This window comes from Archocentrus centrarchus, chromosome 21 (assembly GCF_007364275.1).
Source record: "Archocentrus centrarchus isolate MPI-CPG fArcCen1 chromosome 21, fArcCen1, whole genome shotgun sequence".
NCBI lineage: Eukaryota > Metazoa > Chordata > Actinopteri > Cichliformes > Cichlidae > Archocentrus > Archocentrus centrarchus.
The window spans coordinates 20,369,322-20,395,852 of NC_044366.1; the positions used below are offsets into that span (position 1 = coordinate 20,369,322).

At 40.5% G+C, this 26,531-nt stretch overlaps 1 protein-coding gene across 1 annotated transcript; it reads left to right on the forward strand.

Annotated features, from left to right (window-relative positions):
• The first annotated feature begins 2,930 nt into the window (after positions 1-2,930).
• On the forward strand, positions 2,931-26,037 carry LOC115800552 (vang-like protein 1). Its single transcript, XM_030757989.1, has 9 exons — positions 2,931-3,051; positions 8,520-8,769; positions 9,881-10,052; positions 17,500-17,928; positions 18,130-18,305; positions 19,591-19,724; positions 21,263-21,413; positions 22,300-22,534; positions 23,497-26,037. The coding sequence occupies exons 2-9, from the start codon at positions 8,699-8,701 to the stop codon at positions 23,755-23,757; spliced, it is 1,629 nt and encodes a 542-aa protein (XP_030613849.1). The 5' UTR covers positions 2,931-3,051; positions 8,520-8,698; the 3' UTR covers positions 23,758-26,037.
• Positions 26,038-26,531: the final 494 nt, after the last annotated feature.

Consider the following 26,531-nt stretch of genomic DNA (forward strand, 5'->3'; position numbering starts at 1 on the left):
TGCGGAACTGAGAAAACTGCTCCCAACGCTTCCACCAGACAAAAAGTTGTCCAAGATTGAAATCTTGCGGCTCGCGATTTGTTACATCTCATATCTCGACCACGTGCTGGATATTTAGGGCAAACATCCGCCCAGTGTGACTGTGCGTAACCAGCTACTACAGAACAGCAAATATGGGGAATCCCTTTAAGCGTGCGTCTGTATACTAATGGATACCAAGCATACATTGTAGCCTTTACAATCAGTCATTATTATATGACGTTTTTTTTTCATCATGGGGATGTGCTGCAGGACTGAAGACTAATTATCAGCAGAAGGACCAGCAGAATGGAAATATTTTGAAAAAGCTTATGCATATTACATATTATATTCTGTATATTGTTCACCAAATTACCAAAACAGTATCATGCTTGATCTTAAATTTTCTTCCACCAAGTTGTAAAAATACTAATACTACTGTAAACAGTCCTGTGTTCTGTGTTTTTTCTGCTATTTGGGGGTTAATGGCAACTTAAAGTTCATTTCAAATCAAATTTGCTTGAAATGAACAGTAAAAAGCTCATCATGTTTATGAAAGCCAACATTTTCAGAGTCATCCTATAATATTTCTAAATCCATAAGATTTTTTGCAAAGTCTGATTCTAAAGCCTTTTCAAATGGTTTTTCCAAGCAGGACAAAAAAAAATCTTTTAGAGGATTGTAAAGCAGTTGACACTTTTGTTGTACATTAGTCATATGTAAATGAAGACACAGGTGTAATTGATGGACTGCAAAACACATCTCTGAACATTTAAGGTTTTGATATTCTGCCCAATAACATCAGGCTGTAGCTTTCAGCTCACTCCTCCCTGTGGTTTTCCTCTCCATTAGTCAGAGGCTGTCTGCGCTCCTCCTGTCATCCCTTTATGCGAATCTGTAATGTGGCCCAAGGGGCTCGAGGTATTGTTCATGTCCACTCCAGCAGCAAGAGTGACAGTCCTTTGTGCGTGCACAGCCCATTACACACACTGGTCTGCACACTGAACACAATATGTCTGAGAATATATGGAATATGGGGCTCAGTTTAATGTCAGATTTCAGAGCAAATAGGGCAAAGTAATGTAAAGCCTATATGTGCTTACAGACCTTGGTCAAACAGTAAAACCAGGGCTGAGCTTTTGAATTTGCTTAGTGTTACACAAAATGACCACAAACAGAACTTTGATATATTCAATATGGGAATAAGTTTGATGCAATTTACTGTGCGCACTTTTTTGAATTTGAAAATTTTGAAAATGTTCATTTCAGACTTTTTGTTTTTTGTTTTTTGCAAGAAGCAACATTGCCCTCTGCTGGCGGTTCAGAGAAAAACTAAAATTAATAAAATAAACTTTTAAAGGAATAAATCAAAGTTTCTTGGGCCCTAATTAAAATTGAAAGCTTTTTGGAGAAATCTTTGTTACTGCATTTTAGATCACATTTAAGATCACTGTTGTAAATTTTGTGTATTTTGAGCCACTGAAAATATTGAGGTTTTTTCTGATAAGATATCTCGAGAGATTCAGCAGCACCTGGAGATTCCTCAATAACACATGCTATAATTACCATGTAATCCATGCAGAAAAAATCTCAGCCATAAGGGAAATTCAAACTGTCGAAGATCTGATGTAATCAAAAGCCCAAGAGAGAAGCTACTAATTCAACTGCTGCGTTCAGGGTCAGGAATTAACTCAAAACTAGCACCACTGGGTTGTGTTTTATTGATTATTGCTGTTGTTGTACAAGGAATAAAAAAAAAAAATCTGACATTATATCAGTTCGCAAAGGTGGTTCTTTTAACAGCAGTGAAAAATAGCATTTTCCTGTCTCTGTCACTTAGCCTGAGATGGAATCTCCTCTGGCAATTTATCCAATACACAATCCACGCAGCCAGCCACAGACAGGTTCTGTCTGCAGAGATCAGAGGTGAAGTGCCAGGGCCCTGAAAGTGTCAGTTATGACACCAGAACCCTCAACTATTATAGAAATGACATCTCTGGGTGACACTAATGAGATGCCAGAATCAGGTCCAGGTGTTAAGACCCTATTAGCCCCACCTTTAAGCCTTCTTTCTAGTACAATTTATGTCATATATTAAGTTGATGGGTTGCGTGTGCAGCTCCTCACAAACTAATTAAGGAAAATGGACACAGTACAAGATGAATTAACAAAGGTCTCTAAAGATGATTTTAACACAGTGAGGTTCCTTTCAAGTATATTATGATCAGATAGTCCAACTCTTATCGATGAATCTGGGGCTCGGGGTGGGTGATAATCCAGCCTTGCAGGCGGTCACTGGGTAAAATAACTGAAATGGTTCTGGGTGGAAACTTCTGGATATTTGTTTGAATCTACTATGTTGTTGAAAACAAACACTTAAAGACATAAATTGTCGTACTTTTCAGTTTTCTCAATAAAGCACTTCACATACTCGCATTCTTTCCTTGTAAAATTATTATAAGTGCCAGACACTTTATAAGTGTAGTATGCAAGATTCACGTAAACTTTCTTCATTACACATTATGTGTTCGGTTGCATAGAGAATCATGAATGGCTTCAAAAACATTTATTAATGAAGATCAAGTTTATTGTGACGGGGTAGTCAGCGTGTTAGTTGATTGATTAAATGTGCGGGAGTTGGGAGTGGGGCTTAGTCTTTTAATTTTCTAATTAGAAAGTGGTGTCACGAGCTTCTTTCGTTTCTTCATTGCGCAAGTTTTGCACAATGAAGGTAAAAATGTGAGTTAGGCAGCAAATCACATTTAAACATCAGATACACTCATTGAAGGCCCTGACCCTTCCAAAGCAGTCATAAAGGACGACCTCTTGTGGGCCACAGCTGAAAATACTCATTGTAGTGTGTCGTACACCCATGCTGCCTCCCTTTCTGGTCCTGCTAACCACAATGGCCAGGATCCTGTGAGCTGTCTCTCCGTGCAGACGCGCCTCACAGCAGCCGCAGCAGCTGCAGCTCCTCGGCGGCAGATTCATTGACACGCAGGTGAAGGAATATGAAACGCTTCTGAGACAAAGGTAGGTAAACGAATCCATAGCTCTAATGTTCATTACACCCGGTACTGGCTGCCCTTGCCAAAAAAAGATACACCAGTACGCAGGAATCACTGATGAAGTTCAATGCTGCCGTCGTGGGAAAATGGTTTCCTTTTCGCCAGACAGATGCAGCCATGTAACCCGCATCAATTTGGAGCTCATGGTTTTCCTTTTTATTTACATTGCATCAGTACTGCTTTTATGTAAACATATCATTTGTACCAATAATCCAGAATGCACGCTTTATTTGAAGTGATTTAGTGTTCTGTGGTTAATGGGGTTCAGGGCGAGACTGAAACCAGATCTGCTGTAACAGAAGCTGCAGCTGTGTGTAATAGAGAAGCAGCACCCCCTTGTTCCGTGCGACCTGGTAGCCTTTATGTTAAAGGGTGTTGGAGATGCCTTCATCAGCGGCAGCTGTCTGGAGAGCACGCAGCTGGATGAGGTGTTAACTGTGAGCAGAGCAGCTTCACGTGTCTCCTGTCTGTGTGTCTTAGAGTCATAATACTGCAGTGAAACCGTGCTGGCACCTACAGTTATTTATTATTGAGCAGTGCTGATAGGTCCTGTGCAGAGCACCTGAGGACACTGGGAGGTCTGGGAACCCTGTTGAATAGATGAGTCAACCCCATGGAAGATATCAGCTCTTCCCATGGATGATCAAAAGTGATGCTGGCCTTTGTTCTCCTTTAATTCTGGGCAGTGTGTCAGAAGTGCAACCAGAACTGGAGCTACCTTTAGGGTAAAGAGAAGTACTGGGATCCCTCAAAGTTTATGCAGCATGGGGTAATCGGCAATACATTATAGAATAGTTTACAGTTGTGTATTTGGAGCCATAAAAGCACTGCACTGAAAATGGGAATGTACTGAGGTATCTCTTCAACAGCCCGCACCACACTCCTCACTCTCCCTCCCTCTCTTCTTCTACTGTACTTCTGTTTAGTTCCACATGAGCGGATCAGAGGGGACTAAAGTTTGCATTCCAGAGAACTGTGTCAGGTCTTAACTTTCTCCTTTTACAATGGGCAGCGGGGTGGGAGTAGCTATATCCAGTCACTGAAAGGTCACAGGTTTCCTTCTGCATATATATGCAGGAAACAACTTCCTAATCACATCTGATATCATAGTACCGAAGGGCACAAAATAAGAAAAAAAGAGGCTGTTTCTAAGGGACTGTCATGACTTTGCATGTTTGACTCAGTTTTATGTGACTCAGCCCTTTGGTAATTTAATATGTTAATGAGCGGCTGTTCCTCTGGGTTATCTGTAGTCCATGAAGGGATTTAAGATATTAACCACTATACATTACACAGGCACACACTGTCACCCTTTTGTTTGATTTCAGAGAGCTTTCACACAGCCCAGTGGACTGTGTTGCTCCTGTGCATGTGTGTGCTTGTTGTTTCCACTGCCATTTTAGAAGAATGCATTTTAATGCAGTAATATAATCTGCAGTTTAGTTGTTTCAGGTCCTCAAATGTGGCTATTGGCGTGGTTTTCTATGGCAGCAAATAGCAGTTTGGCATTTACATCAGCCAAACTGCTGTTTTGAACATCTACTAGCTGCTGTATATTTGCAGAGCAGATTGGAGTTTTGCAATTTGTTTGCCTTAAAGCTACAAAACAGCTGATACAAGAAATCCATCAGATTGCCCAGCTGCTGTATCTGGAAGATTATGGCATAATGCCACCGGGGCAGGGCGCACATCAAGGAAGGAAGGCATGAAAGCTAATAGGTGTGAGGGAGGGCACAGATGCCATGGTAACCAGGCCTCAGCATGTGCCCTGGGTGAGCTATGAGACTCATCTGTGCCATTTAGGGTGCCAGCACTGTATTGGATACCTTAATGGAATCTCCAATGCCACACCCCTCTTTCTCTGCTCAGTTTGGAGGGCAAATTTCTATACAGTCAAAATCTCACATTTACCGATGAGCTTGGGGATGCTACAAAGCATTTTATTTATCATATGTTTCCCTCATGGAGCGCCACGCTTATTAGGTGCAAGACTGAAGTCTGCTTATGCCTCATCTCTGGAAAAGGAGTAAAAAATGACTCAATAATACCACGTGCACATGCACCCCTGAGCCTGACCATGTGTAATTACAGTAGCTCCCACTGTGCATCAGCCTCGATCCACTAAACAAACACCCTAATGAATGTTTGTTTTACATTAGTGTCAGCTTCTGCCCTGGTGAATCTCTTCTTAGTGCAGCCAACCAGAACGGTCTGCAGTGATGCAACTGTGCTTCACTGGAGAGTAGATTTTCCGCACAGGCTCCCCCTCGGAGGAGTACTGCATTTTTGGGACTGTCTCAGAGGACGCTCAGACAGCCGCACGTCTCTAATGCACGTTGTTAGCCCCGCATGTTTCATTCATAGTTATCGTTGGCTTGTAACTGATAGTTTTTCTTACCCCGTGGCTGCGATTTTCCGCATGGCCTGGTTCACTGTGCCTCTTCATGCTCGTCCTGTGGATGAGTGGCTTCTCAGTGGGATCACTGTGGCCCACATATCACAGCCACGTGCCCAGAGATCAGCACTCGGGGGGTTAATGGCTTTTATTCAAATCACCAGGCGGATTCGTTTAACCGCACGAGTGACGGGTGTGATGGGAAGCTATTGTTTCCTCTTTATGCCCTCTCACTGTGCCTCACCCCACCATCACTCTCACATGCCCACTTAAGTGCATCCACAAATTTTGTCTCAGCAGGGCCGATTATTATTGCTGATAGACGGAGCCTCCTGCCTCCAGTGTTGCCAAGGTAACAATGGACGCTCCGGATGTGGGTTAGAGATGAGACGTATGACGTCCCTCTTAAAACTCAGGCTTGTGTTTAAAATTTGATGCTGCACCATTAGCTTTGATTCTGTGAGTAGTATGTTACAGTATGTTCAAGTACGTTATTTATTGATGTTCTGTGTAAATGCAGCTCTGCCTTGTTCAACATTATGTTCCCCCAGCTTTCATCAGCCTCCACAGATGCAGCCACTCTCTGAGAAATTGGGCTTTTTGTCACTAGGGCATCATTTTACATCAGGTTTGTTCATCTCAAATTAAATTGACAGTTCATTCCAAAATCTAATTTACATAATAATCCTCTGGCTTGTAGTGCCATCTAGATTCATTTGGTGAGTCACCCAATTTTGGAGATATTAGCTGTAGATAAATGTCTACCTTCCCTTGAATGCAACTTGCCTTGTGTGGATAGATAGATAGATAGATAGATAGATAGATAGATAGATAGATAGATAGATAGATAGATAGATAGATAGATAGATAGATAGCACTACAGCCTTTTACAACTTTCAGCTGCTCCTTATTCACAAGGGGTTAGCACAGCAGGTAGCTCCGCATGTTTGATTCAGCAGTGTTTTTACACCCAATGCCTGACACAACCCCAAAGGCTGCCTCTGAGGGTCAAAGCAAGGAATCTTTCAGTTGTTAGGCAAATGTATAAACCACTACCCTATGGAGCCAATCTACAGCCTAAAGCATAAAAATATATTTTATCAGATACAATTAATTCTGTAGGTTGTAATAATGGTCTTACTGAGCTTATATTCACTGTATAACAATCCTTAATGGAAAATCTTTGGTTTCTTACATATACAGAGACATTTCCCACCATAGGTAATTGAAGGAAAGGAAAACCATTTAAACCCTCTTAATGGAAATCTGCTTCATAGCAGTGTCTTCTCTTATACGACCAGAATATCATCTCCAGGGCATTTGTATCCTCGTTTGCTGAATGGGCTGTTTTAGAGTTAGTATGCATCATTTGCTGTGGTGATAACAAATAGCCCGTGACGGGAAGAATAGTTCCAGTTAATAAATTGAGATGGGGATGGTGATTGGCAGGTAGTTGTCAGGACAACAGCTGGGAGACAGACAGGGTATTGAGGTCTAAATGAATGGTCATGCATGGTGAGCCATCCTCATGCATACATCACACATTAGGGTCACAGGAAGTCAGTCTGGCAGATTCAGCGCCAGCTAATAATGACGAGACGGAGAGAGTTCTCAATCTTTTCCAAATCACTGGTTATCAAATTTAAATATGTTAGTATTACATAAATTACAACTAATTGATCTACCTGAATTTGTTCCTTTTATGTGAATATATGAGTTTTATCTATATATTGATGAGGGGGACATTTGGTTAAAGAATACTCACAGTGGATATTTTGCAAACTGATGGTGCATTCAGACTCAGCATGTTTAAATTCTTTTTTTTTTTTTTTGGTGAAAACCATGTCGTCCTTGTCATGTGTAAAATGTTTCAAAAGATTCAAAAGAGAGTTAAGGCCTCTTTTTTCAGTGGTCTCTGCACTCGCTTCAGCACACGTCTTGCTGCAGCCATGGCTACCAAACAACTTATCCTCTTAACATCCAGCAGGGTTAGAGGTAGGGTTAAGCTAACACTCACCTCTTTTTATGGAATTGCACCAATTGGCATCCACAGATGGAAAAGATTATTGTAGATCTGTAAGGCCGAAATGCACGTATGTGGCCTTTTTTTGAAAGGTAGCCTCTTCTATTTTCCCAAGCTTGTTTGTTTACCATGCAACTATAAGGAAACCTAACCCTGGTGGATGTTAAGAGGTTATAAAAGTAGTCATTTTATTCATCAGATAAAGCTTCAGCTGATACTGCATGCATTATTTTCTGTTTTGTTACCCAAAGCGCTTAACATATGTCTGTAACGTTCTATGTTTGTCTGTGCAACCTTTATTTTTTCACTCCTGGGATGCATTATTTTATTTATTTATTTTTTTTACAAGAGAGACTGAGCTAAAATGGCAGTATTTAGGCACGACCCATAAAATATGCATTCACACAGAAATGATGTGAGACTTGTAAAAAGACAGAGAGCCTGTGTAAAACCTTCTTCATGAAACATGTTTTATATGCAGCATTTGAATGGCTGGATTTAAGTCAGATTTTCCAAATAAAGTGTGTCTTGTAAATTACTCCAAACAGAGGGTACAAAAATGAAGTTTTTCCAAGTTCAGAGCAAACTTTGAACATTATCCATCTTATAACAACTGCAGACATTGAAATCTGCATCTGCAGGATCAGCATGTTGGCCTTTCTTTGATACACAGTATAGAGATAGGAAAACAGTGGGGGAGAGAACAGGGCGTGGCATGCTGTAAAATTGAACCAGGAGCTCTGCTGTTAAGAGGACATTGTAGCACGTGTACTTCGTGTGCTAAATATTTAGCCTCAGTCAGAGTGGAGCTAAATATCCCAGGTTAATACATTAATCAGATAATCTGAAGTATATACCCACAATGCCGCAGAGCACAATTAATCTGTCCTCTTTGTAAATGATGAGAATCAGAAATACAGAAGCTTTTTTTTTGTACGTCAAATGCACTGTTTGTTTGATGTTGCAAGCAAGCCTTGGTGCATCCCTTATACTCTGCTGTTTATCTGTCCCTCAGGTCAATGTGGTCACTGAAGCAGCAATCGAGGATAGTTGTCAGTCGTCGTGGATTTTTGAAGTCTGTCTCTATAGCAACCCATTTGTCCTCCTGAGCACTGCTGCCAAGTTACCCTCTCTGCCGCACGGCAAGTCTCTCCTCATCCCCCTGCCCAGTCACTGTCTCCGAACCGCGTTGGTATGGACACAGAGTCGACTCATTCTGGCTACTCCTATCACTCCAGTCGCTCTGGGAGATCAAACCGGCATGGGTATGTTTCCTGTCTGTCCTGCCTTGACCGTCTGCTTCTCTCTGCTGTGTTTGTCTAACCGACACTCCCATGACAAGAATTTGTTTCTACCAGATCACATGCTGTATCCCACTCCCTGGCTCTTTCTGTGGCATTTTTTACTGGAATGCCTTCAATAAACATTTTGTTTGTCTTCTTTGAACGGGCCACATGTTGGTTGTAGTGAAATAATGAGATGAGAGACTGCAGAGAGAGAACAAGCGAGAGATTGAGACGGACAGAGCTTGTGGATTAGGGTCGTCACAGCTGAGTGGTTCTAACCTATTTTAGTGATTGAGTCTGTGTACTCTGTAAAGGAGAGATTCATTTGTTCAACATCCCGCTCATTTCTGATGCCTATGGTTGTCTACTGGAGTATTAATACACACCACTTTTCTCCAGTTTTCATTAATGAAAAATTGAATTATTTTCTTGACTTTTGATTAATGAAGAATTAACAAGTTATACTATAAAAAATGTCAGGAAGGGATAAAAACAGATGCTTACAAGGTCCACATGCCAAAGGTCATTCAACCACTCATCCAGACCTCAAAAACATTACATTTATCAAGTTTATAATTAAGTCTATCATAAAAGACATGAAGAAGCACATTTTCACATTTTAGAAACTGGATTTTTTTTTTCCTTTTTTTAGACTTGCTTCAAATAAATAATAAATTATAAAACATTTTAGCTTCCTAATTTTTATGAGATAAATTAATGAACTTATTGTCTCAGCTCTTGTGTGTATATTGCTGTGGTACTTATTCCAAGTTCATGTATGCATACCTCAAGTTATTATTTTAAAGAAAGTGTATGGACTGATATCTCTATAATTGTTTCATTGCTTCAGTCATTTGAAATGGGAGAGTGTAATTTCTGTAAAAGTCAAAGAGAGAGAAAGAGAGTAAAACAAGTACTTTATGGAAACTGTTCAAAGTTGTACAGACAAATACGTTCCAAAATAATCAATAATGAATAAGCAATTAATATTGATATGCGAGTGTCCGTTTTCAGTCTCATTTTTATCAATGCATTCTTCCTGTTGCACCTTTCTCAGTGCTCACTGCACGTGCTTGTTCTCACTTTCCAGAGATCGAAGCCGTGAGCGACACAAAGCTAGCAGCAGTAAAGACAGCAGCCGCTCCGAGAGGTCTGTCGTAATCAACCCCCCTGACACTCCTTCCCAGGACTCCCCTGTCCATAACGGAGAACCGCTGCCTGGAGAGCCCACACCAGCAGCAGAGCATGTTGATGAGGCGCAGGTATTCACAAAAAAAAAAACTGTGAACAGATGCACATTGTTTTGTAGTAAAGCACACTTAAACTGTCTCAGTATCAGTTTCCTTTAGAAAAACCAAGACCCAGTAATCCATGCATGAACTTTGCATCCCGACCTTATAAACTCGTCCTCACACAGCTGGCTGCCCGACACATGATAGGCTAACAATGGTGACAAGGGATCAGATAGGTCAGAGGATTAGCATCTCTCTTATAGGGCTGGGTGGTTTTGTACAGACAGTGCTATGTTAGTGTGGGTCTCTGTGTGTGTGTGTGTGTGTGTGTGTGTGTGTGAGTGTGTGTGTGTGTGTGTGTGTGTGTGTGTGTGTGTGTGTGTGTGTGTGTGTGTGTGTGAGATGTAGTGGCTATATACTGGTTGTAGTGCCTAATGGCTTTAAAAGCAATGCATCCTGGCATCAGTCATTGCCATAAAGCTGATTGTGCTGCTACAAGCAAAATAGGTTTAGGTCGACACAAAATGATGTGATATGGAGCTTAAAGACAGAGGCAGATATTTTAACTAAGTCTTCAAGGATTAAAGATTCATTAGAGTCAAATACCATCTGAGTATTTATCTGTTATTTCTTTCTTACAGAGATTTTGGCTATTTTGGGAACATCTACTAGCCATTTTTTTGGTGCTGTTCAAATTCTAAACTGTCATTTTTTCCTCCACTATACTCTGCACTATAAAATTATCACGACATACACTAAAATGTAGCGTAGAGAAGCTGTATGTTAGATCCATGCACTGAGACCATCATGCATTGCAGCCTGTCTGCTGTGAGAAGAAGAGTAGTCAAACATGGAGCTAATGTGATTTTCATCCATGCTGAGAGTCTAAACCTATTTTAATTCAAAATTTAAAGTTAAATATGTCAAAATTTCAACGTAGAAGTATTTCAAAATTTTAGTATGCTCAGTTACCTCTGCCTGGAAATTTTTTTAAGTGGCAGAAACAAGTTTTCATATGCATGCAGATTTGTAATTTTTATGTTGCGGAGAGCTATCTCAATCACAGCTTGTACATATCCATAAACAGCAATGTTATGTGGTACTGGTTGGGATAATTGGGAATATCCCTGTTGCATAAACAGCATAAAATCCATCTGGTTTCTGAAATCTATCAGCTTTCACCAAATGAGTAGACACAATCTGAACACAGCCTTAAATAAGGAGCTAGATGCCAGCCTCCTGTCTGTCTGTAGATATAGCAGCTGATTAGCTTGGCTTAGCAGAAAACCAGAGTTTTTCTGTTAGCTAAGCGATAGCCTGGCTGCATTCTGGAGTCTGACCTCCCTTAGTCTTATCATCACTGTGAGATTGCTCGGCACAACCCAGTGATAAAATTGCAACTTATTGTTTTATATTTAAGTTTTTGTAGATGCTCCAAATAGGAGAAAATATATAATATATATTTTATGCTAAGTTGTCACCTGAATAACATTTTCCAAATTGTCAGGTTATCCCTTTAAATGGAGAGACAAACTGCACTGAAAGATAAAGTGAGCTAAAGTTGAAGCAAGAGAAGGAGAGAGAAAAAGAAAGTGCCCTCTTCTCTGAAGACGTGTAACAGATATTACTAGCCTTGGGCTGCATTCACAGTGTCTTTGACCTACTTGAAATATATAGTAACCCAAAATGAGTGCATTTTTCATTGGCTTATTGTGCAGTTTGTATGTTTAAAATAACTATAGAAAAGCTTTATATCTGTAGTACAAGCTGCCTTTGTAAAATATACTTTATTCCCTAATAATATTCCTGATATTATTTAATGTGATTGGAAAATAAGCGTGCCTTCAACCTGACTTTCTGACCATTTTTCAGAAGTCTGACCTATTTTGCTATCTGTGCTCAGCATCCCCTTTTGGCTGGAAAGGCACATTCCACACTGGCATGTGATTGTCAGCTCGTAGCCTGCATCCATTGTTAGCGGTGTAAGGTAATCTGCCATTGTATCGCAGTACCCCTACAGACAGTCGTGTCCACACACCAGTGGCAGCACCAGCATTGCTACAAACAACATCGACCACAGTGCACTCCAGCCCGTGCATTTTGGAGCGGCTTTGTCAGATGGCAGAGCTGCATATTAACACTAACTAGTCTCCAGTGCAGAGGAGACATTCTCACAGACTGAGATTAGCATTAGCATCCGGCCAAACGGCACTTGGAGGAAAGCTGATATGAATAATCCTCCATGTTTACATGCATGCCTGTGACATAAGGATACGGTCTTGGAGCACAGTTTCTGCACGTGCGCGCGCGTGTGTGTGTGTGTGTGTGAGAGAGAGAGACTGAGTCATTGAGAATCTGTTACTGAGACTGGCCATGCTGCTTTGTTAGATACCGTGTCTCTGTGCCAAGAGGGAGCAGTTTCAATTTCCTCACAGTGTTAGCTCTAGCAACACCAGAGCGTATGGTAGTCTTGCTTTAGCTTTTCACAACTTGCTTCTTTGCCCTTTTTCTTGAATACTCTCTTACTCACAGCTACTACACCAGCAAAGCTTGTAATGTGAGGTTAAAAAAAAAAAACCCTCCTACAATAAAAGGAATGCAGTAAATATAGGGAAACCTGGCAAGCGTTTTAAGTGGTGGTTTTTTTGTCTCACAAAGCCCATTTTAACCTTCACCCAAGCTAGTGCTGCTGAGAGATTGAGCTTTGTAGTTGGCAGGCTGTTTTCTGTGTTGTGTAGCATAATCCATATTCACCCTGTGCCAGATAAAAAGACTGGAAACACTGCCAAGCAAGCGGGCGGCAGTCTCGTCCCTCTCTCCTGCTCTTACAGCCCTTCCCTGTATTAGTCTCTCCCGGTTTCTTTCTCTTTCAGACTTAATGATAGATATTAGCAGTATATTAGCTCAGTCAATAATGCTTTGTTTTCTCCCTCTAAATGACACATTACCATTAAAGCCTATCTGAATTTACGCCTCGGCAGGACGATTCTCAGGATGAATGAAAACATTTCAGTCACGCATTTCACATGTAGAATATGAAATATTCTGGTGCATATGTTTAAGCGCTTAAGTGCACTAAGACAGACTTGGCCGGCTAGTTTTACACGCTCACCTGTAGCTGCACTGAAATGTGTAAATAACTGGAAAATAAAAGAGAGAAAATCTCTGCAAACAACAAAGCGGTGCCTCCTAGCAAACATCTGGTGAAGAGGAGGTGCGCAGACAGTCTGGTTTCTGTCTGCGATGTGTTCCCACCTCTTCTCTGTGATCTCAAAAGGTTCAAAGAAATAATTTGACATTTTGGGAAATAAGCTTTTGTATTTTTTTTTCTTGTTGCTGCAGAGAGCTGCATGAGAAGGCCAGTCAAGCACTAGAACAGTCACAGCACCCAACCTAGGAAAAAAAGGTCTTGCGTAAACGTTTTTTTTTTTTTTTTTTTTTTAAATTAAAATAAAAGTACCTTTGATTGTAAGTGTTAGCGGTGGAGGCACTCCAGCAGAACATAAAACAAGCATATGATCACGGCTCATAATTTCTGAGTGTTTATGAACTGCATTAAGTCATCACTACATTGTAATTACAAAGTTATCCACAGGACTAATCATCCAGCGCTCTTAATTTAAATTAATTTGTCATCTTTTTCTTTTTTTTTTTTTCTTTTTTTTTTTTTTACAACTGAGCAGTTCTCAAGTGTATCTGAAGAGGCTTATTTGGTAATTTTCATCCATTCATTTTATCTTCTCCACGCACAAAAAAGCAACACTGGCATTTTTGGATTTATAAGAAAACCCTCAGATTAGTGAGATTAGAGAACAACAATGAGAGAAAATTTGGCACTTTCAGATTTAGTTGGCTATGTGTTCCCTAAGTGACTACTCAGCATCTGTGTTCAAGCAGGAAGACATTGTTTGGGTGTTTCTGAGCGTTTGTTTCTCACACTGGAACACGGAATGACACTGATTGGTCACAGATGCAGGTTTATAAGTGTGTGTGTGTGTGTGTATGTGTGTGTGTGTGTGTGTGTGGGGGGGGGGGGGGGGGGGGGGGGGGGTGAATATAGATGAGATCTGACATGGAGCTGATGCTACACCTACGGTACATAACTGACCTCTTGTTTCTCACATTAGTCTGGCAAACACACACCCCAAAATCTTCTTCTCTGCTTAATCCACTGCCATCCCCCTTTGACTTTGCTTCCCTCTCCTCTCTTCATGCTCATTTATCTTCTGGCTCCTCTTGGCATCCTCCTCCTCCTCCGGCAAGGCTAAGTTAATTGGCTGTGAACTGTACTAGAGGGGCAGAATTCATATTTATGTTGCAATTTCTGAAATATGGAAAGTGTGTCAGATTTCAAATTCCAGCAGGGTTCACTTAAGCTTCCTTTAACTTCTAATAGGCTGAAAAGGATCTGGTATACACTGGGAATTACAAGCTCTAGACAGGTGAAGTGTATGTGACATCTAGCTGCATTACTTACAGCAGCTCCATGAGGCTCATGTGGCTTCAGTGTGAATCTAAGCACTGTTTGATGGTGCTTAGGTGGATATGTGTGTGCACACGTGTGTGAAGCCATGAAGGCTTATCTGTTCAGCTTGTCATTTCTCCAGCCCTCATCCCTCTCGCTGCAGCTGCTGCTCCTTTGATTGGTTGTTGGTAGGTACAATGCGGTGACACTCTGGGGGACAATGAATGGCTAATTACATGAATTAATGACAGGCAAACAAAAATAAATACCTCTTTAGAGTAGACTTGTCACTAATTTATTCTCCCTGTGTCTTTTTTTTGGAAATATTTATGCTTAAAATGACCCTGAGAGTTAAGAAGAAAAAAAAACAGATTTGTGATGATGGGCATGGAAAGCCTTGGCTTTTGTTGTGATTCAGTGTGTGTGTGTGTCTTCATTGGTGCAGCGTGCATCCCTTTGCCTGCATGCGTATCCCGTCCTGTCATCCTTTATTACTTCAAACAGACTTTAAAAGGCTTGCCATTATAATGACTAACTCCAAAAAAAAAAAACATGAAGGATGTGCTGTATTCATGGTGCGTAGACTCTGTGGTGCTTTTGTGTGCAAAGAAAGGAGGAAATGGGAAAATGGAAGCACTGCTGTCTATCTGATTCACCTTCATCATTTGACTGGTTTGTCGACTTATGGTATTTTATGGGCCCAGTTTCGGAGATATTAGTCTCAGAAATGTGTTTGGTGTTCGCAACATTTAAAAAAGAAAGACAATTAAAACTGCACTAAGAACTATTTTGTATCAACAGTGGACCAAAGAATTGGGTGAAAATGCCTCTCCAAAGCATTTTTAGTGTCTCTCAGCTCACTGCTTCTAAACCACAAATTCTGTTGTCTCCAGGAAGGGATCCATAAAACATTTTGATGTTGGATGACACACAACATTTTGTTGTTGTTGGAAAATAATATTCAATATTCAAGACATCCCATTATTATGGTTGAGAAAAAAATGAATGCGGTGCCATTGTGTTTGCTTAACATGCATCCCTCTATAGTAATAGGAGGCTTGTAACAATTTTTTTTATGAATTATCCTTTTATCAGTTAGAACAAAACAAACAAATAAGAACAGTAGTTATACTGGTGTGTGCCTGGTGTGGATGCTGTGCGGCTTAACATCTAAACAAACAGTCAGTCAAAAGTTGATGTATTAAAAAAAAATAGATCAGTAAAAGCGGGACTGACAGTTGACCACTATTTGGACATAAAATAAGGTCATCACTTTTGGCCAGGAGCACAGTGTTGTTATTTCAATAGTGTTTTGCTAAGAAGTTGTTTATGAAGTTGATAAGCCCACGAATCAGTTCATACAGCTTCATACAGCTCATTTTTAAGTTTTAAATTTAAATTTAAAATAAATTTTTAAATTTATTATGTGACCTGTTTTCATTTTTTTGACACATTCTTTGTAGTTTGGCCTCTGTACACAGTGGCATTTAAGTCAAACCATCAAGATGTGATTGAAGTATTGCATTATCTACTTAGAAATTAAATGCATAGTATTGCATAGTTCCTCATTTTCAGATGCTCAGAAGTAATTGGACAATATACTGGAGCTGATTCAAAGTGTTAAACTTATTTGGTAGCTTATCTCTGGAACTCTCACTGTGAGGCCCAAAGAGCTGTTAATGCAAGTGAAGGATGCCATAAAATAAACCTGCCAGAGAGAGACAGTAAAAACTTTAGGAGTGGTCAAATCAACAAGCTGGTACATTCTTAAAAAGAAGGAATGCACTGGACAGCTCAGCGACACTGAAGGGCCGGAAAGATCACAGAATATCATTGTCAGAGTGTACAAGTGTACACCTCCCTGAAACCACTGATTACACTCAAGGACAGGGAGTAGCACAGTTCGGAAAAAAAATGTTCTTTGGAAAGACGAAACCAAGTTCTAACTTGAACCAGAAGATGATGACGAGAAGAGAAAATTGTGGAGGAGAGAAACAGCTCATGATCTGAAGCCACATTATCTATCAAACACAGTGGAGGTAGTGTTATTGCATGGGCATGTTTGGCTGCCAGTGGAACTGGGTCACTACTGTGTATTGATCATGTGACTGCTGATAGACGTGGCAGGATGAATTGTGTGCTCTCTTCTCCGATTCAGCCAAATGCTGCAAAACTGATCGGACAGCACTTCACAGTGCAAATAGATAATGACCCAAAGCATAATGCAAAACATTTCAAAGCAGGGCGCCTGGGTGGCTTAGTGGTAAAGCCGGCGACCACATACATATGCCGCGTTGCGGCGCGGGTTCGCGTCCCGGCCTGTCGCCAATTTGCCTGTGTGTCTTCCCCTGTATCTTTCCCCCATTTCCTGTCTCTCTCCACTGCTAACAAAAGCTGCTGTGGCCAAAAAATAAATAAATTTCAAAGCAGAGAAATGGGTTATTCTTCAATGACCAAGTCAGTCATCTGATCTCAACCCAATTGAACATGTTTTTGATTTACTGGAGACAAAATTGAAGGCAGAGAGACCCACAAACAAGCAGCAGCTGAAGGCAGGCGTAGTTAAAGGCCTGGCAGAGCATCTCAAGGGAGGAACAGCAGCATTTGGTGATGGTCATGGGTTCAGGACTTCAGGAAGTCACTGACTGCAAAAGATTGATTAAGAACAACAATTAAGAACAATTGTTATATTTAAATTTATGTTAGCTTGGCGGGTTACTTTTGAGCCTCTGACAATGGGAGGCCATGAGTAAAAATGGTTTTTTGTTAAACTTTACTTTTCTTAAACCTCTTGAATTTAAGCTGAAAGTCTGCACATCTTTGGCTCAAAATCCACTGCAGTGGTGTACCGAGGCAAACTTCCAAAGACTGTGCGAGTCTAAATAAATGACATGAAATAGGTAAATTTAGGTAACCCCTTTGATGGACAGCATAGACAATCCAGCACACCCAAAAGTACATCAGTGGCTTCAAAAACACTTTTTATTCATCTATTCCTTTTCATCCTTTCAGGATGATAACTGGGGAGAAACCACCACCGCTGTTACGGGAACATCGGAGCTCAGTATTTCACAGGAGGAGGTGGTGGGCCTGGGGAAAGGAATACAGGACCGGACCCAAGGTTTCCGGCGTTATCTTCCCCTAGCTGTGGGCTCATGCGTGGGGCTGTTGGTGCTTGCCACGCCCTTGGTCTTCCTGCTTCTTCCAGCAGTAATGTGGCCCGACAGGCTGCAGGTGTGTGGTGCGGCCTGTGAGGGCCTCTTCCTCTCCATTTCCTTCAAGCTCCTCATCCTCCTGGTTGCTGTTTGGGCCTTGTTTCTGCGGCCCAGCCGGGCATGCCTGCCAAGAGTGTGTGTGTATCGTGCCTTCCTCATCACACTCACACTCCTGCTCACCATGTCTTATTGGCTCTTCTACGGGGTCCGTATCCTTGATGCTCAGGTGGGTTTGACGTGTATTTTATTTGTGCGTTTCAGGAGGTTTTGTGACATATTTTAGTGTAATTTATGGTAAGCTGTTTGTATGTAGCTCTGTTTAATCTGATTCATTTAGTCTTAAAAAAGGCTTAAAATGAATTTAAAGGAAAAAGCTTTTATCTAATAGCAATGAACCTTTATTAAACCTGTGATGTGGTCCAAGCAGGACGATGATTACCACGGTATCGTCCAGTTTGCCGTGTCCCTCGTGGACTCCCAGCTGTTTGTTCACTACCTGGCAGTCGTACTTCTGGAACTCCGCCAACTCCAGCCCTGCTACAGTGTGTGTGTCATCCGCTCCACAGATGGAGAGACTCGTCACTACAACATAGGACAGCTCAGGTACGCATGCTGCAGTTGTACCATATTAACTTTGTGTGTGTTTCCAAAGCAAACGCAAGATTGATGGACATCAATAAATTTCACACTTTCACATGTGGATCTGACCTTTCTGTGCTCGGCCGTTTTGCTCTCCTTGTTGACATATGAGTGTAATTGGAAGCTTATGGCCACAGGGAAGACAAGCACAGGCAGTAATTGAGTTAGTCTACAGTGTCCTTGACTAGTTTGCTATTTTAGGAGTTCAGGGGAAGGGATGAGAAAAAGCCACTCATCATATGACTGTCTTTGTTTTTTGCCTTGGACAAGTTTATTACTATAGGACTAGGAGACATTAGTATTTATGTTTGTGTGATGAGGCTAACAATTTAATGGGTTAATAATGGGCCTTCTTCTGATTAAAATTAATTTTTGGAATGGTAAACAAGAGGTTAGGACCCGGAGAAGAGAAAGAAAAGGATTCATACTATATTAACTGTTTCCAGTAATTTATATGGCTTACTTGGAGGAGTGCATGTGGTGACACTGTAAATGGCTTCATGCAAGGGTCAGTTTAGTCTTCAGTGGGTGAACATGAAAACCCTGAAAATTTAATTGAGGATGGTGCATCTCAGTAGCTCACATGGTACAGCAGTGCAGCATGTACAAAGGGTCTCTCTTAAACCCCCCCCCCCCTTGGACGCCTACTAGGAGTAACCCTTGTTTCTCTTTTCTGAACAGAGCGGTTTCTGTCATATTTCAGGCCTGCTTCCAGAGCAAAATGATGGGGAGGGGGCGTCAGAAGTTAGATAGGGTGACCTCTGCCTATACAGCTTACTAGGGCTACCCTTGGAAAAACAGGGAACCTATAATAGTGGTTGTCATATATTGTCATATATTGAAGTGTCAAAATTTATCATTAAGAGTACCGGGGGAGGTCATCAAGTGTTATCTTTATGACCTCAGTAGCGTGTTCTTTATGTGTCAGATGTTTGCAGCAAGCCATAACACAACAAAACTTTCCCACTGAACTGTCAGCAATGGAGGTACACTGTTGGTAATGTAGATGCCACGTTTTTCCAGGAAGAAGAATTTGTGAAATTAAATGAATAGCATCTGTGGTAACGTTTATTCTCAAATAGTTTTACTGAATTTTATATCTAAATAAGAGCATTGCTCTTTTAATTTAATCACTGTTTACTGGTTGTCAGAATTCAGAATAGCTAAAGGCTAACTGATTAGTGGATTAACGGGTAATTATGAACTGTTTTGTCTTTAAGTTTTCTCTTTTCTCTCTTGCCTCATACAGTATTCAAAGAGCTGCTCTGTCCATTCTGGAGTATTACTACAGAGATTTTCCACTCCATAACCCGGCCCTGCTCTCTGCTTCCAAACACCGAGCCGCCAAACACCTGGCTGGGTTAAAGGTCTACAATGTAGATGGTCAGTCGCCTCTTATGTCCCAATAGTTTATATGTAATACTTCTGCTGATGTCCCTTTGTTGTTACCTTCGCTTTCCCTTGTTTTAACTGTCTGCTGCTTGTTCTCCTTGCTTTTTGTAATACTCTGGCTTCAATGAACAGCTTTTAAAAACAAAGTGAGAACATACCTTTTTGACAGTAAGTACAGATAAAAGCCCTCACCATCACAGGGAGACGCTAATTTCGTCGACATCTTTACTGCGCTGTGAAGTTTCTCTCTTTGACATATTGCATCTTCAGCAAAAAAAATAAATAAAAGCACTCTTTCTAGACACACACTTAGACACACGCATATGTTACAATATTCTTGATATATTTCTTCTCTACACACATCCTGTGATGCCACATATCACGCTCTTTCCTGCAGCTGAAAGGGTCTTAAGCTCGCCACCTATTAATCTCACACCGGCTGCACAGCGCTGGATTTGTTGATGTATATAACAGGGATGCAGTATGGGATACGGTGTCCTCACAGTGCTTTTCATCCACCCCACCCCCTTTCCTATCAAAGTGCAGCGAAAGGGCCTCTAGGGGGGCCGTGGAATTTCAAGCCTTAAATAATTCATCAGTGTAACACTCATTCCTCACATACTCCCACATCTCTCCTTCCTCCTGCTCGCACTGTCTCCAGCTCCAGCTCCTTCTTTCCCCCCCCTTTTTTTTCCCTTCGTCAACTCCCACACATGCCTTTCTCTATCTCAGTCAGTCACTCTTCTCATAGTACGAATATGTAGGGCAGGATGTGTAAGAGGCTCATACTTACTTGTATTTTCAGTGGAAAAATATCTACAGTTGGTTCTTCTGCAAATTATCTGACTGCAGTTTCTCCACAGTACGCACTGGGAGGATTTTTTTCATCCATATTTCATCACTACATTCAGTGTCTCTTTCTCACCTGCACGCACAAGCATAAACACACATATGCAGATAAGATTAATAATTTATATCCTTGTCTGACCTGCAGCATTTACTAACTATAACCACCCCCAGATGTAGTAATCTTCAGGAATATGGACTAAATCTTATTCCACCTCTGTGAAACTGCAGGATCTCTCATATACTGCTGGATAAGCCCCATTAGTTTTATGGGTTTGCCACACAAACCAGTAAATTCACACATGGTCTTTGATGTGTAAAATAATGAATATTTAATCCAACCCCTCAATAAAAAGATTTCTGCATCATAGTGTGCGTGGAGAAATGTGGATACTTGGAAATTTCCTCCTTTCTCTGTGCTTAAGTTAAGAATATATCAAATCTTTATCACAATTTAGTGGAGGGTAAGATGGGAACAATACTGGCTTGGAAGCTAGATTCACAGTTGTTTTACACCACTAACAAAAAGATCTCAATTTTCCTTCAATATGAGTTTTTCCTTCAATGATTCAGACTGAAATGCAGTCCATTAATCACTGCTGGGGGACTGACCAGTTAAAGACCGCCTCCCCCACCTCAAAATGGTACGACCAATTTGCTACTGTCCTTTCTTTCTGGTACAGCCCCAGGGAATGCAGCAGGGGCTCAGCCAAGTAATGGAAATCAGTCACGGGCTATGGTTACAGCTGCCGGGAAACGTAAAGACAGCGCCCACAATGAGCTGTACTATGAGGAGGCCGACTATGAGAGAAGAGTCCGCAAACGTAGAGCCAGGTGAGTCATGGGAGCAAAGTGGCTTAACGTTACAGTGGCTTTCTGCTCCTGCATTAAATTTCCAGAGTAGTTATGACATAACTTACAGTTTAGCCTGACATGCACCTGCCTAGAAATGTAACTACAGTACCTGTCAACGCCATATACGTCATACACCAACATAGTTCTGGCTACTTCTTCTTCTGCCACCATTTTTCAAATCAACGGGAAGAGACTGGATCAACTTGAAGGGAAAAACCCTGCTGCTAGCTTGTGTTTTGGGAGTGAAATTACAGAGCAATGGAGGCACAACAGCAATGGTATAAATCTGATATCAGCCATTTGCATAAGCTACATCGTAGGTGCTACATGGATTCAGTGCAGAAGTAAAACTCAAGCTTTGGAGGATGGATACACTGGGAGACAAGAGGCATGGACAGAGGGCAAATGGAAGCTATAAAGCAGAAATATTAAGAAGGCAGATATCCTGCCCCTACCCCCCAAAACTCAATCAACATCTTTATAAGAGCTAAACCAGAAAATATATCCACCCAGTTGGGTTTTTGCCCTGATGTAAGCACATGTATAGTTTAAAAAAAAAAAAAAAAACTAACATGAGTAGCCTTGCTAAAAAGTCATGCATGTTGTTATGTAAACTTCATGGCAATTATACAAGCTAAATAACTGCATGTCACTTTCAGGCAAAACTCAAACCCTACAACATTTCTGTAACACTTTGATCATAGCACAAATCTGATTGAACGTTGTCCCCTTCATTCAAAAGCTACGAGAGCAACCTGCACCTCATATACAGAAAAACTGTGAAATACCAGTTTTAAGTTAATGGAAATATGATCAGTAAAAACAACTGTATGAAGCCAAATGCTGTGTGTTATTTCTCTGTCAGGCTGGTAGTTGCTGTTGAGGAGGCCTTCACACATGTCCGCCGCATGAAGAAAGAGGATGAGCGTGCAACACCATCTGACATTATGGATGTGCGCGAGGCAGCTCTGGCCATATTTCCATCTATGGCTCGGGCTCTGCAGAAGTACCTCCGCACCACCAGGAGGCAGCACTGTCACAGCATGGAGAGCATCCAGAAGCATCTTGCTTTTTGCCTGGTCAATAATATGAGCCCTAAGGTCAGCTTGGCTTGAAATTGTTGTAACAGCAGATAAGCTGTTAATAGGTTTACCCACAAAAATAGCAGCAAGAGTGAAAGTGATACCTGCTATGACATGTGGTTTGGAAATGGTGGCACTCACAAACACAAGACAGAGGTAGAGGTGGTAGAGTTTCATTGGGAGTAGCCAGGATGGACAGAATTAGAAATGAGTACATCAGAGGGACAGCCCAGGTTGAGTGGTTTGGAGACAACGTTAGAGAGATAGTTTGGATGTGCAAAAGAGGGTCAGTGGATATACTAGACAAAGGATGCTGAAGATAGAGCTGCCAGTCAGGAGGAAAAGAGGAAAACCACAGTGAAGATTCATGGATGTAGTGAAGGAGGGCATGCAGAGGGTTAGTGAGACAGTATAGGATGAAAAACATAGGGTGAGATGATCCACTAAAGGCAGCAGCTGAAAGAAGAAGAAGGCAGTGTTTACCAAACTTATTAAAATCATACTAGGATTCATTTCTGTCAGTGTAGCTGCTCAGATCTGATGGTAAACAAAAGAAAGCACCACACAGGTAGTATAAATGCAACATAATCTATCTTTATTGACAATGGCAGTGAAGACATAGGCAGTTGGAAAAGAGGCCACAGTGGCAGTCAAAAAATTAGGTTTTGTTGGTTTATTATTATTATTATCGCAGGTGCAGACCTGCAGTAATGTGAACTTTTAAACTTGTATTTCAGCTTTTCAAATCTTTACTTCTTAAACCTCAGTCCAGTATATAGGACTGTATTTGAAGTAAAAACAAAAACTTAGGCCCTGAAAATCTTGCTAATCCCTAATTGCACAAGAAATATGAAAATCTCCAAAATGTGTATCATATTGTTATTTATGAAAAAAAATGTTTCATTAAAAATTGTCTTTATACACCTGTTTTTTCATGGTGGACTATAATGTACTATAATGAGCTGTTTCTGTGTGCATAGGCCTTCCTCGAGGCCTATCTAGTCCCGGGTCCAACCCTGCAGTACGGCCCAGAGCGCTGGATGGCTGATCAGTGGACCTTAGTGAGCGAGGCGTCTGTGACCAGTGGCATTAAAGAGGGGACAGAGTTCCTGCTGAAGTGTCTCGACTTTAGTTTAGCCATCACCATCAAGGGCATCCCTTATATCCGACTGACTGAAGAGTACATCGATCCCAAGTCACACAAGTTTTTATTGTTGCTCCAATCAGAAACCTCAGTTTAACAGTGGCAGAGTGGACGAGCGCACTGTTACTTACAGACTTACAGAACTGTTACGGTTGTCCAACTGAAATCCTTTTGTACTTTTTTTTTGTTACCCATGTTTATGTAGTTTTCTCACATATAGAGTATTTATGTCTTTGTCTTTGTCCCAGGAGTCTTGAAAGTTGATAAAAGACAGAAAACTAGGAGAAATGCACTGAAATGTTCTCTGTCGTGACCTTTGCAGAACACAGTTCAGTTACATCTCTATGCACTACAGATGACCCTCACAAACTTTGAGTTTCCTTTATGTGCATGTGCCAGTGTGTGCCTGCACAGGAGTGTTTGAGATTTTTAGAACACAATTGTGTGTGTTTGTCTGGTTTTTATGATAATGTACACTGGGGTCTGTCCTTCTCCTTCGTGTCACTGTAGTGACCAGGACATTTGATATGAACTGAAACGCTCTTTTTCAGTCTTAAGCATTTATTATTTAATTGTCTTGTATTGCAGATGTATGTACAGTATTTATACGTGAATATGCTTTATCCCTACAGACTTTTTATACCAAAATCATGTAACGCTTGAATGATTTTTTTTAACCATTTGAAAAAGAATTTCTACCCCGTCCGTCTGCGCTGTACTTGTTGAGATAATTGGACTGTAGATAGATGTGTTTGTAATTGTCAGACAATTCAAAGTCTCACGTACTAAAGATGACGACAAATGAGGACAGAGACTGCCAAAATCATAAATAAATCAAGTTGTTAAAGATCACAAATAATATAAAAAAAAAATCAAAATAGGCCTTAATTTGTTTTTAAAAATGTGCCATTAATTAGAATTTGTGTACTTTTGCATTTCAGTCTACCTTAGTTCACTAAGAATATCCCAATGAGAGGAAGCTAGGTTTGTTGCATCCTGGCATTGATCAGCCAGTTGGTGACCCAATGAAGCCTGGGATATTTCACATATGTCCTGTTGTGGGGGTGATGGAGCCTATCCCAGCTCACATGAGTAAATAAAGAAAATAATCCTCATCCATTTTCTTAAACGCTTTTCCAATTCAGGGTCGTGGGCGGTGGCTAGACCATGCCAGCTGTCATAGGGCAAGAGATAGAATACAACCTGAACTCTGTGGTTCAACCTGAAGCTTCTTGTATTTATAAGGCTTGCTGTGTTACCAAAAGAATATTTATTTAATAAATAAAAATTAATATGAAACAGGAAAGCAAATAAATAGGAAAATTGTTGCAATGGTTAATCAATTAAACAAACAAAAAAAAGCTAATCAGTTTATTTTAAATGTTTTTAAGAATTTTTAGTTTATTTTTGATTTTGGCAGTCGCAGTCTTCAATAAATGCCACCTACGCTGCAACTGAATACCGTCTACTCAATATGTAGTGAAGGGACATATCTTAATACCTGTTATGTATGTGTAAGTGTGTGCAGTGTACACGGATCTGATGTGTGAGCCAGCAGAATCTTATTTGGATAGGTTATGCAAATCACATCTCAAGTTAAAATTTTACCCACTTCTATGATTTCAGAACATATGGCCCTGATTTTTTTTTTTTTTTAATCTTGATTTGGTTTATTATTATAGCATTGCTCCATGTAATGTAAACCTTGTTGGCCAATGACATGTAATCAGGCATGGGCTTAACACAACGCACAACCTAAAGGATTATTTAAAATCAGATTTCTGATGCAATTTCAAAATGAAGTACTTTATTTACACATTTAAAATTAATATTGTATTATCGCTTGCTGCGTGCAAGAGTCAAAATTAAAACAATAATAATTTATTGGGAGCAGCTCAACCCAGTGTCAGTATTTCTGCTGCCAGTATTTAGTGTCGCACTACTGCCACCTGCCTACAACTGCTGGAACTCTGTCATAATGAGTGAGGATATTTGATGTGTATTTTTTAAACCTTTTCTATATATAAGCCTTGATGTGTTGTAAATTTATATTTACAAGAGTGTTACTGTGCTTACAGAGGGTGTAGTTTTGTTTAGGACCCGTTAGGGGCGTTGATGGTTGTAAATACCTTCTCTTGTACGATTACACATGTGCCTCAGTTTGACATATTTAGGATGTGCTCAGCATACATGTGCAGTTTTCAAGTTTGTGAGTTTCAGCATACGTGTGTGAGAAAGAAACCGAGTCAAAGAGAAAAGAAGAAAACCCAGTGATGAAAACAGAGATCGCTCTCCCAAATGTCCGGATGCAGCTGAGAGGTCATGAGAACCCCCCCCCCCGTCTCCTTTTATACAGCATAACCTTCAGATTTACTGCTGCGGTGTCAAAGTCACATTTGTAATAAATAAATAAATAAATATTTGTATTGACTTTTTCAGGGGATGTGATTGTTGTTCTATTTCCATGTAATGGTGATTAATCAGTGCAGTTGTGACTTTTAGAAGACTGTGCTGGTATTTTAGTTACATTTGGAAACAAGTTTAACTTTCCAGAAGTTGTTTTTGATTATAGAGTAAAAAAATATATATATATTATCTCCTTTGTTATATTTTGTCTATAATTTTATAATATACCCACCCAATGTGAGGTTGGGTGGTGGTCAGTAACAATATTGGTAATTCCCAAAAATTTTTTATTTTTTTTCACAGGGTTAATCCAGCAGCATGTGCAAACCCTGTGATCAAAATGATCGTTCTGATGCTAAAATATTGTTGTTATCCATGAATTTTCAAATTCATTGTTTTACAAAAAAATAGTAAAGCACATTATTATTTTTGATAAAGACACCAAATTACAGTGACTTACTTGCA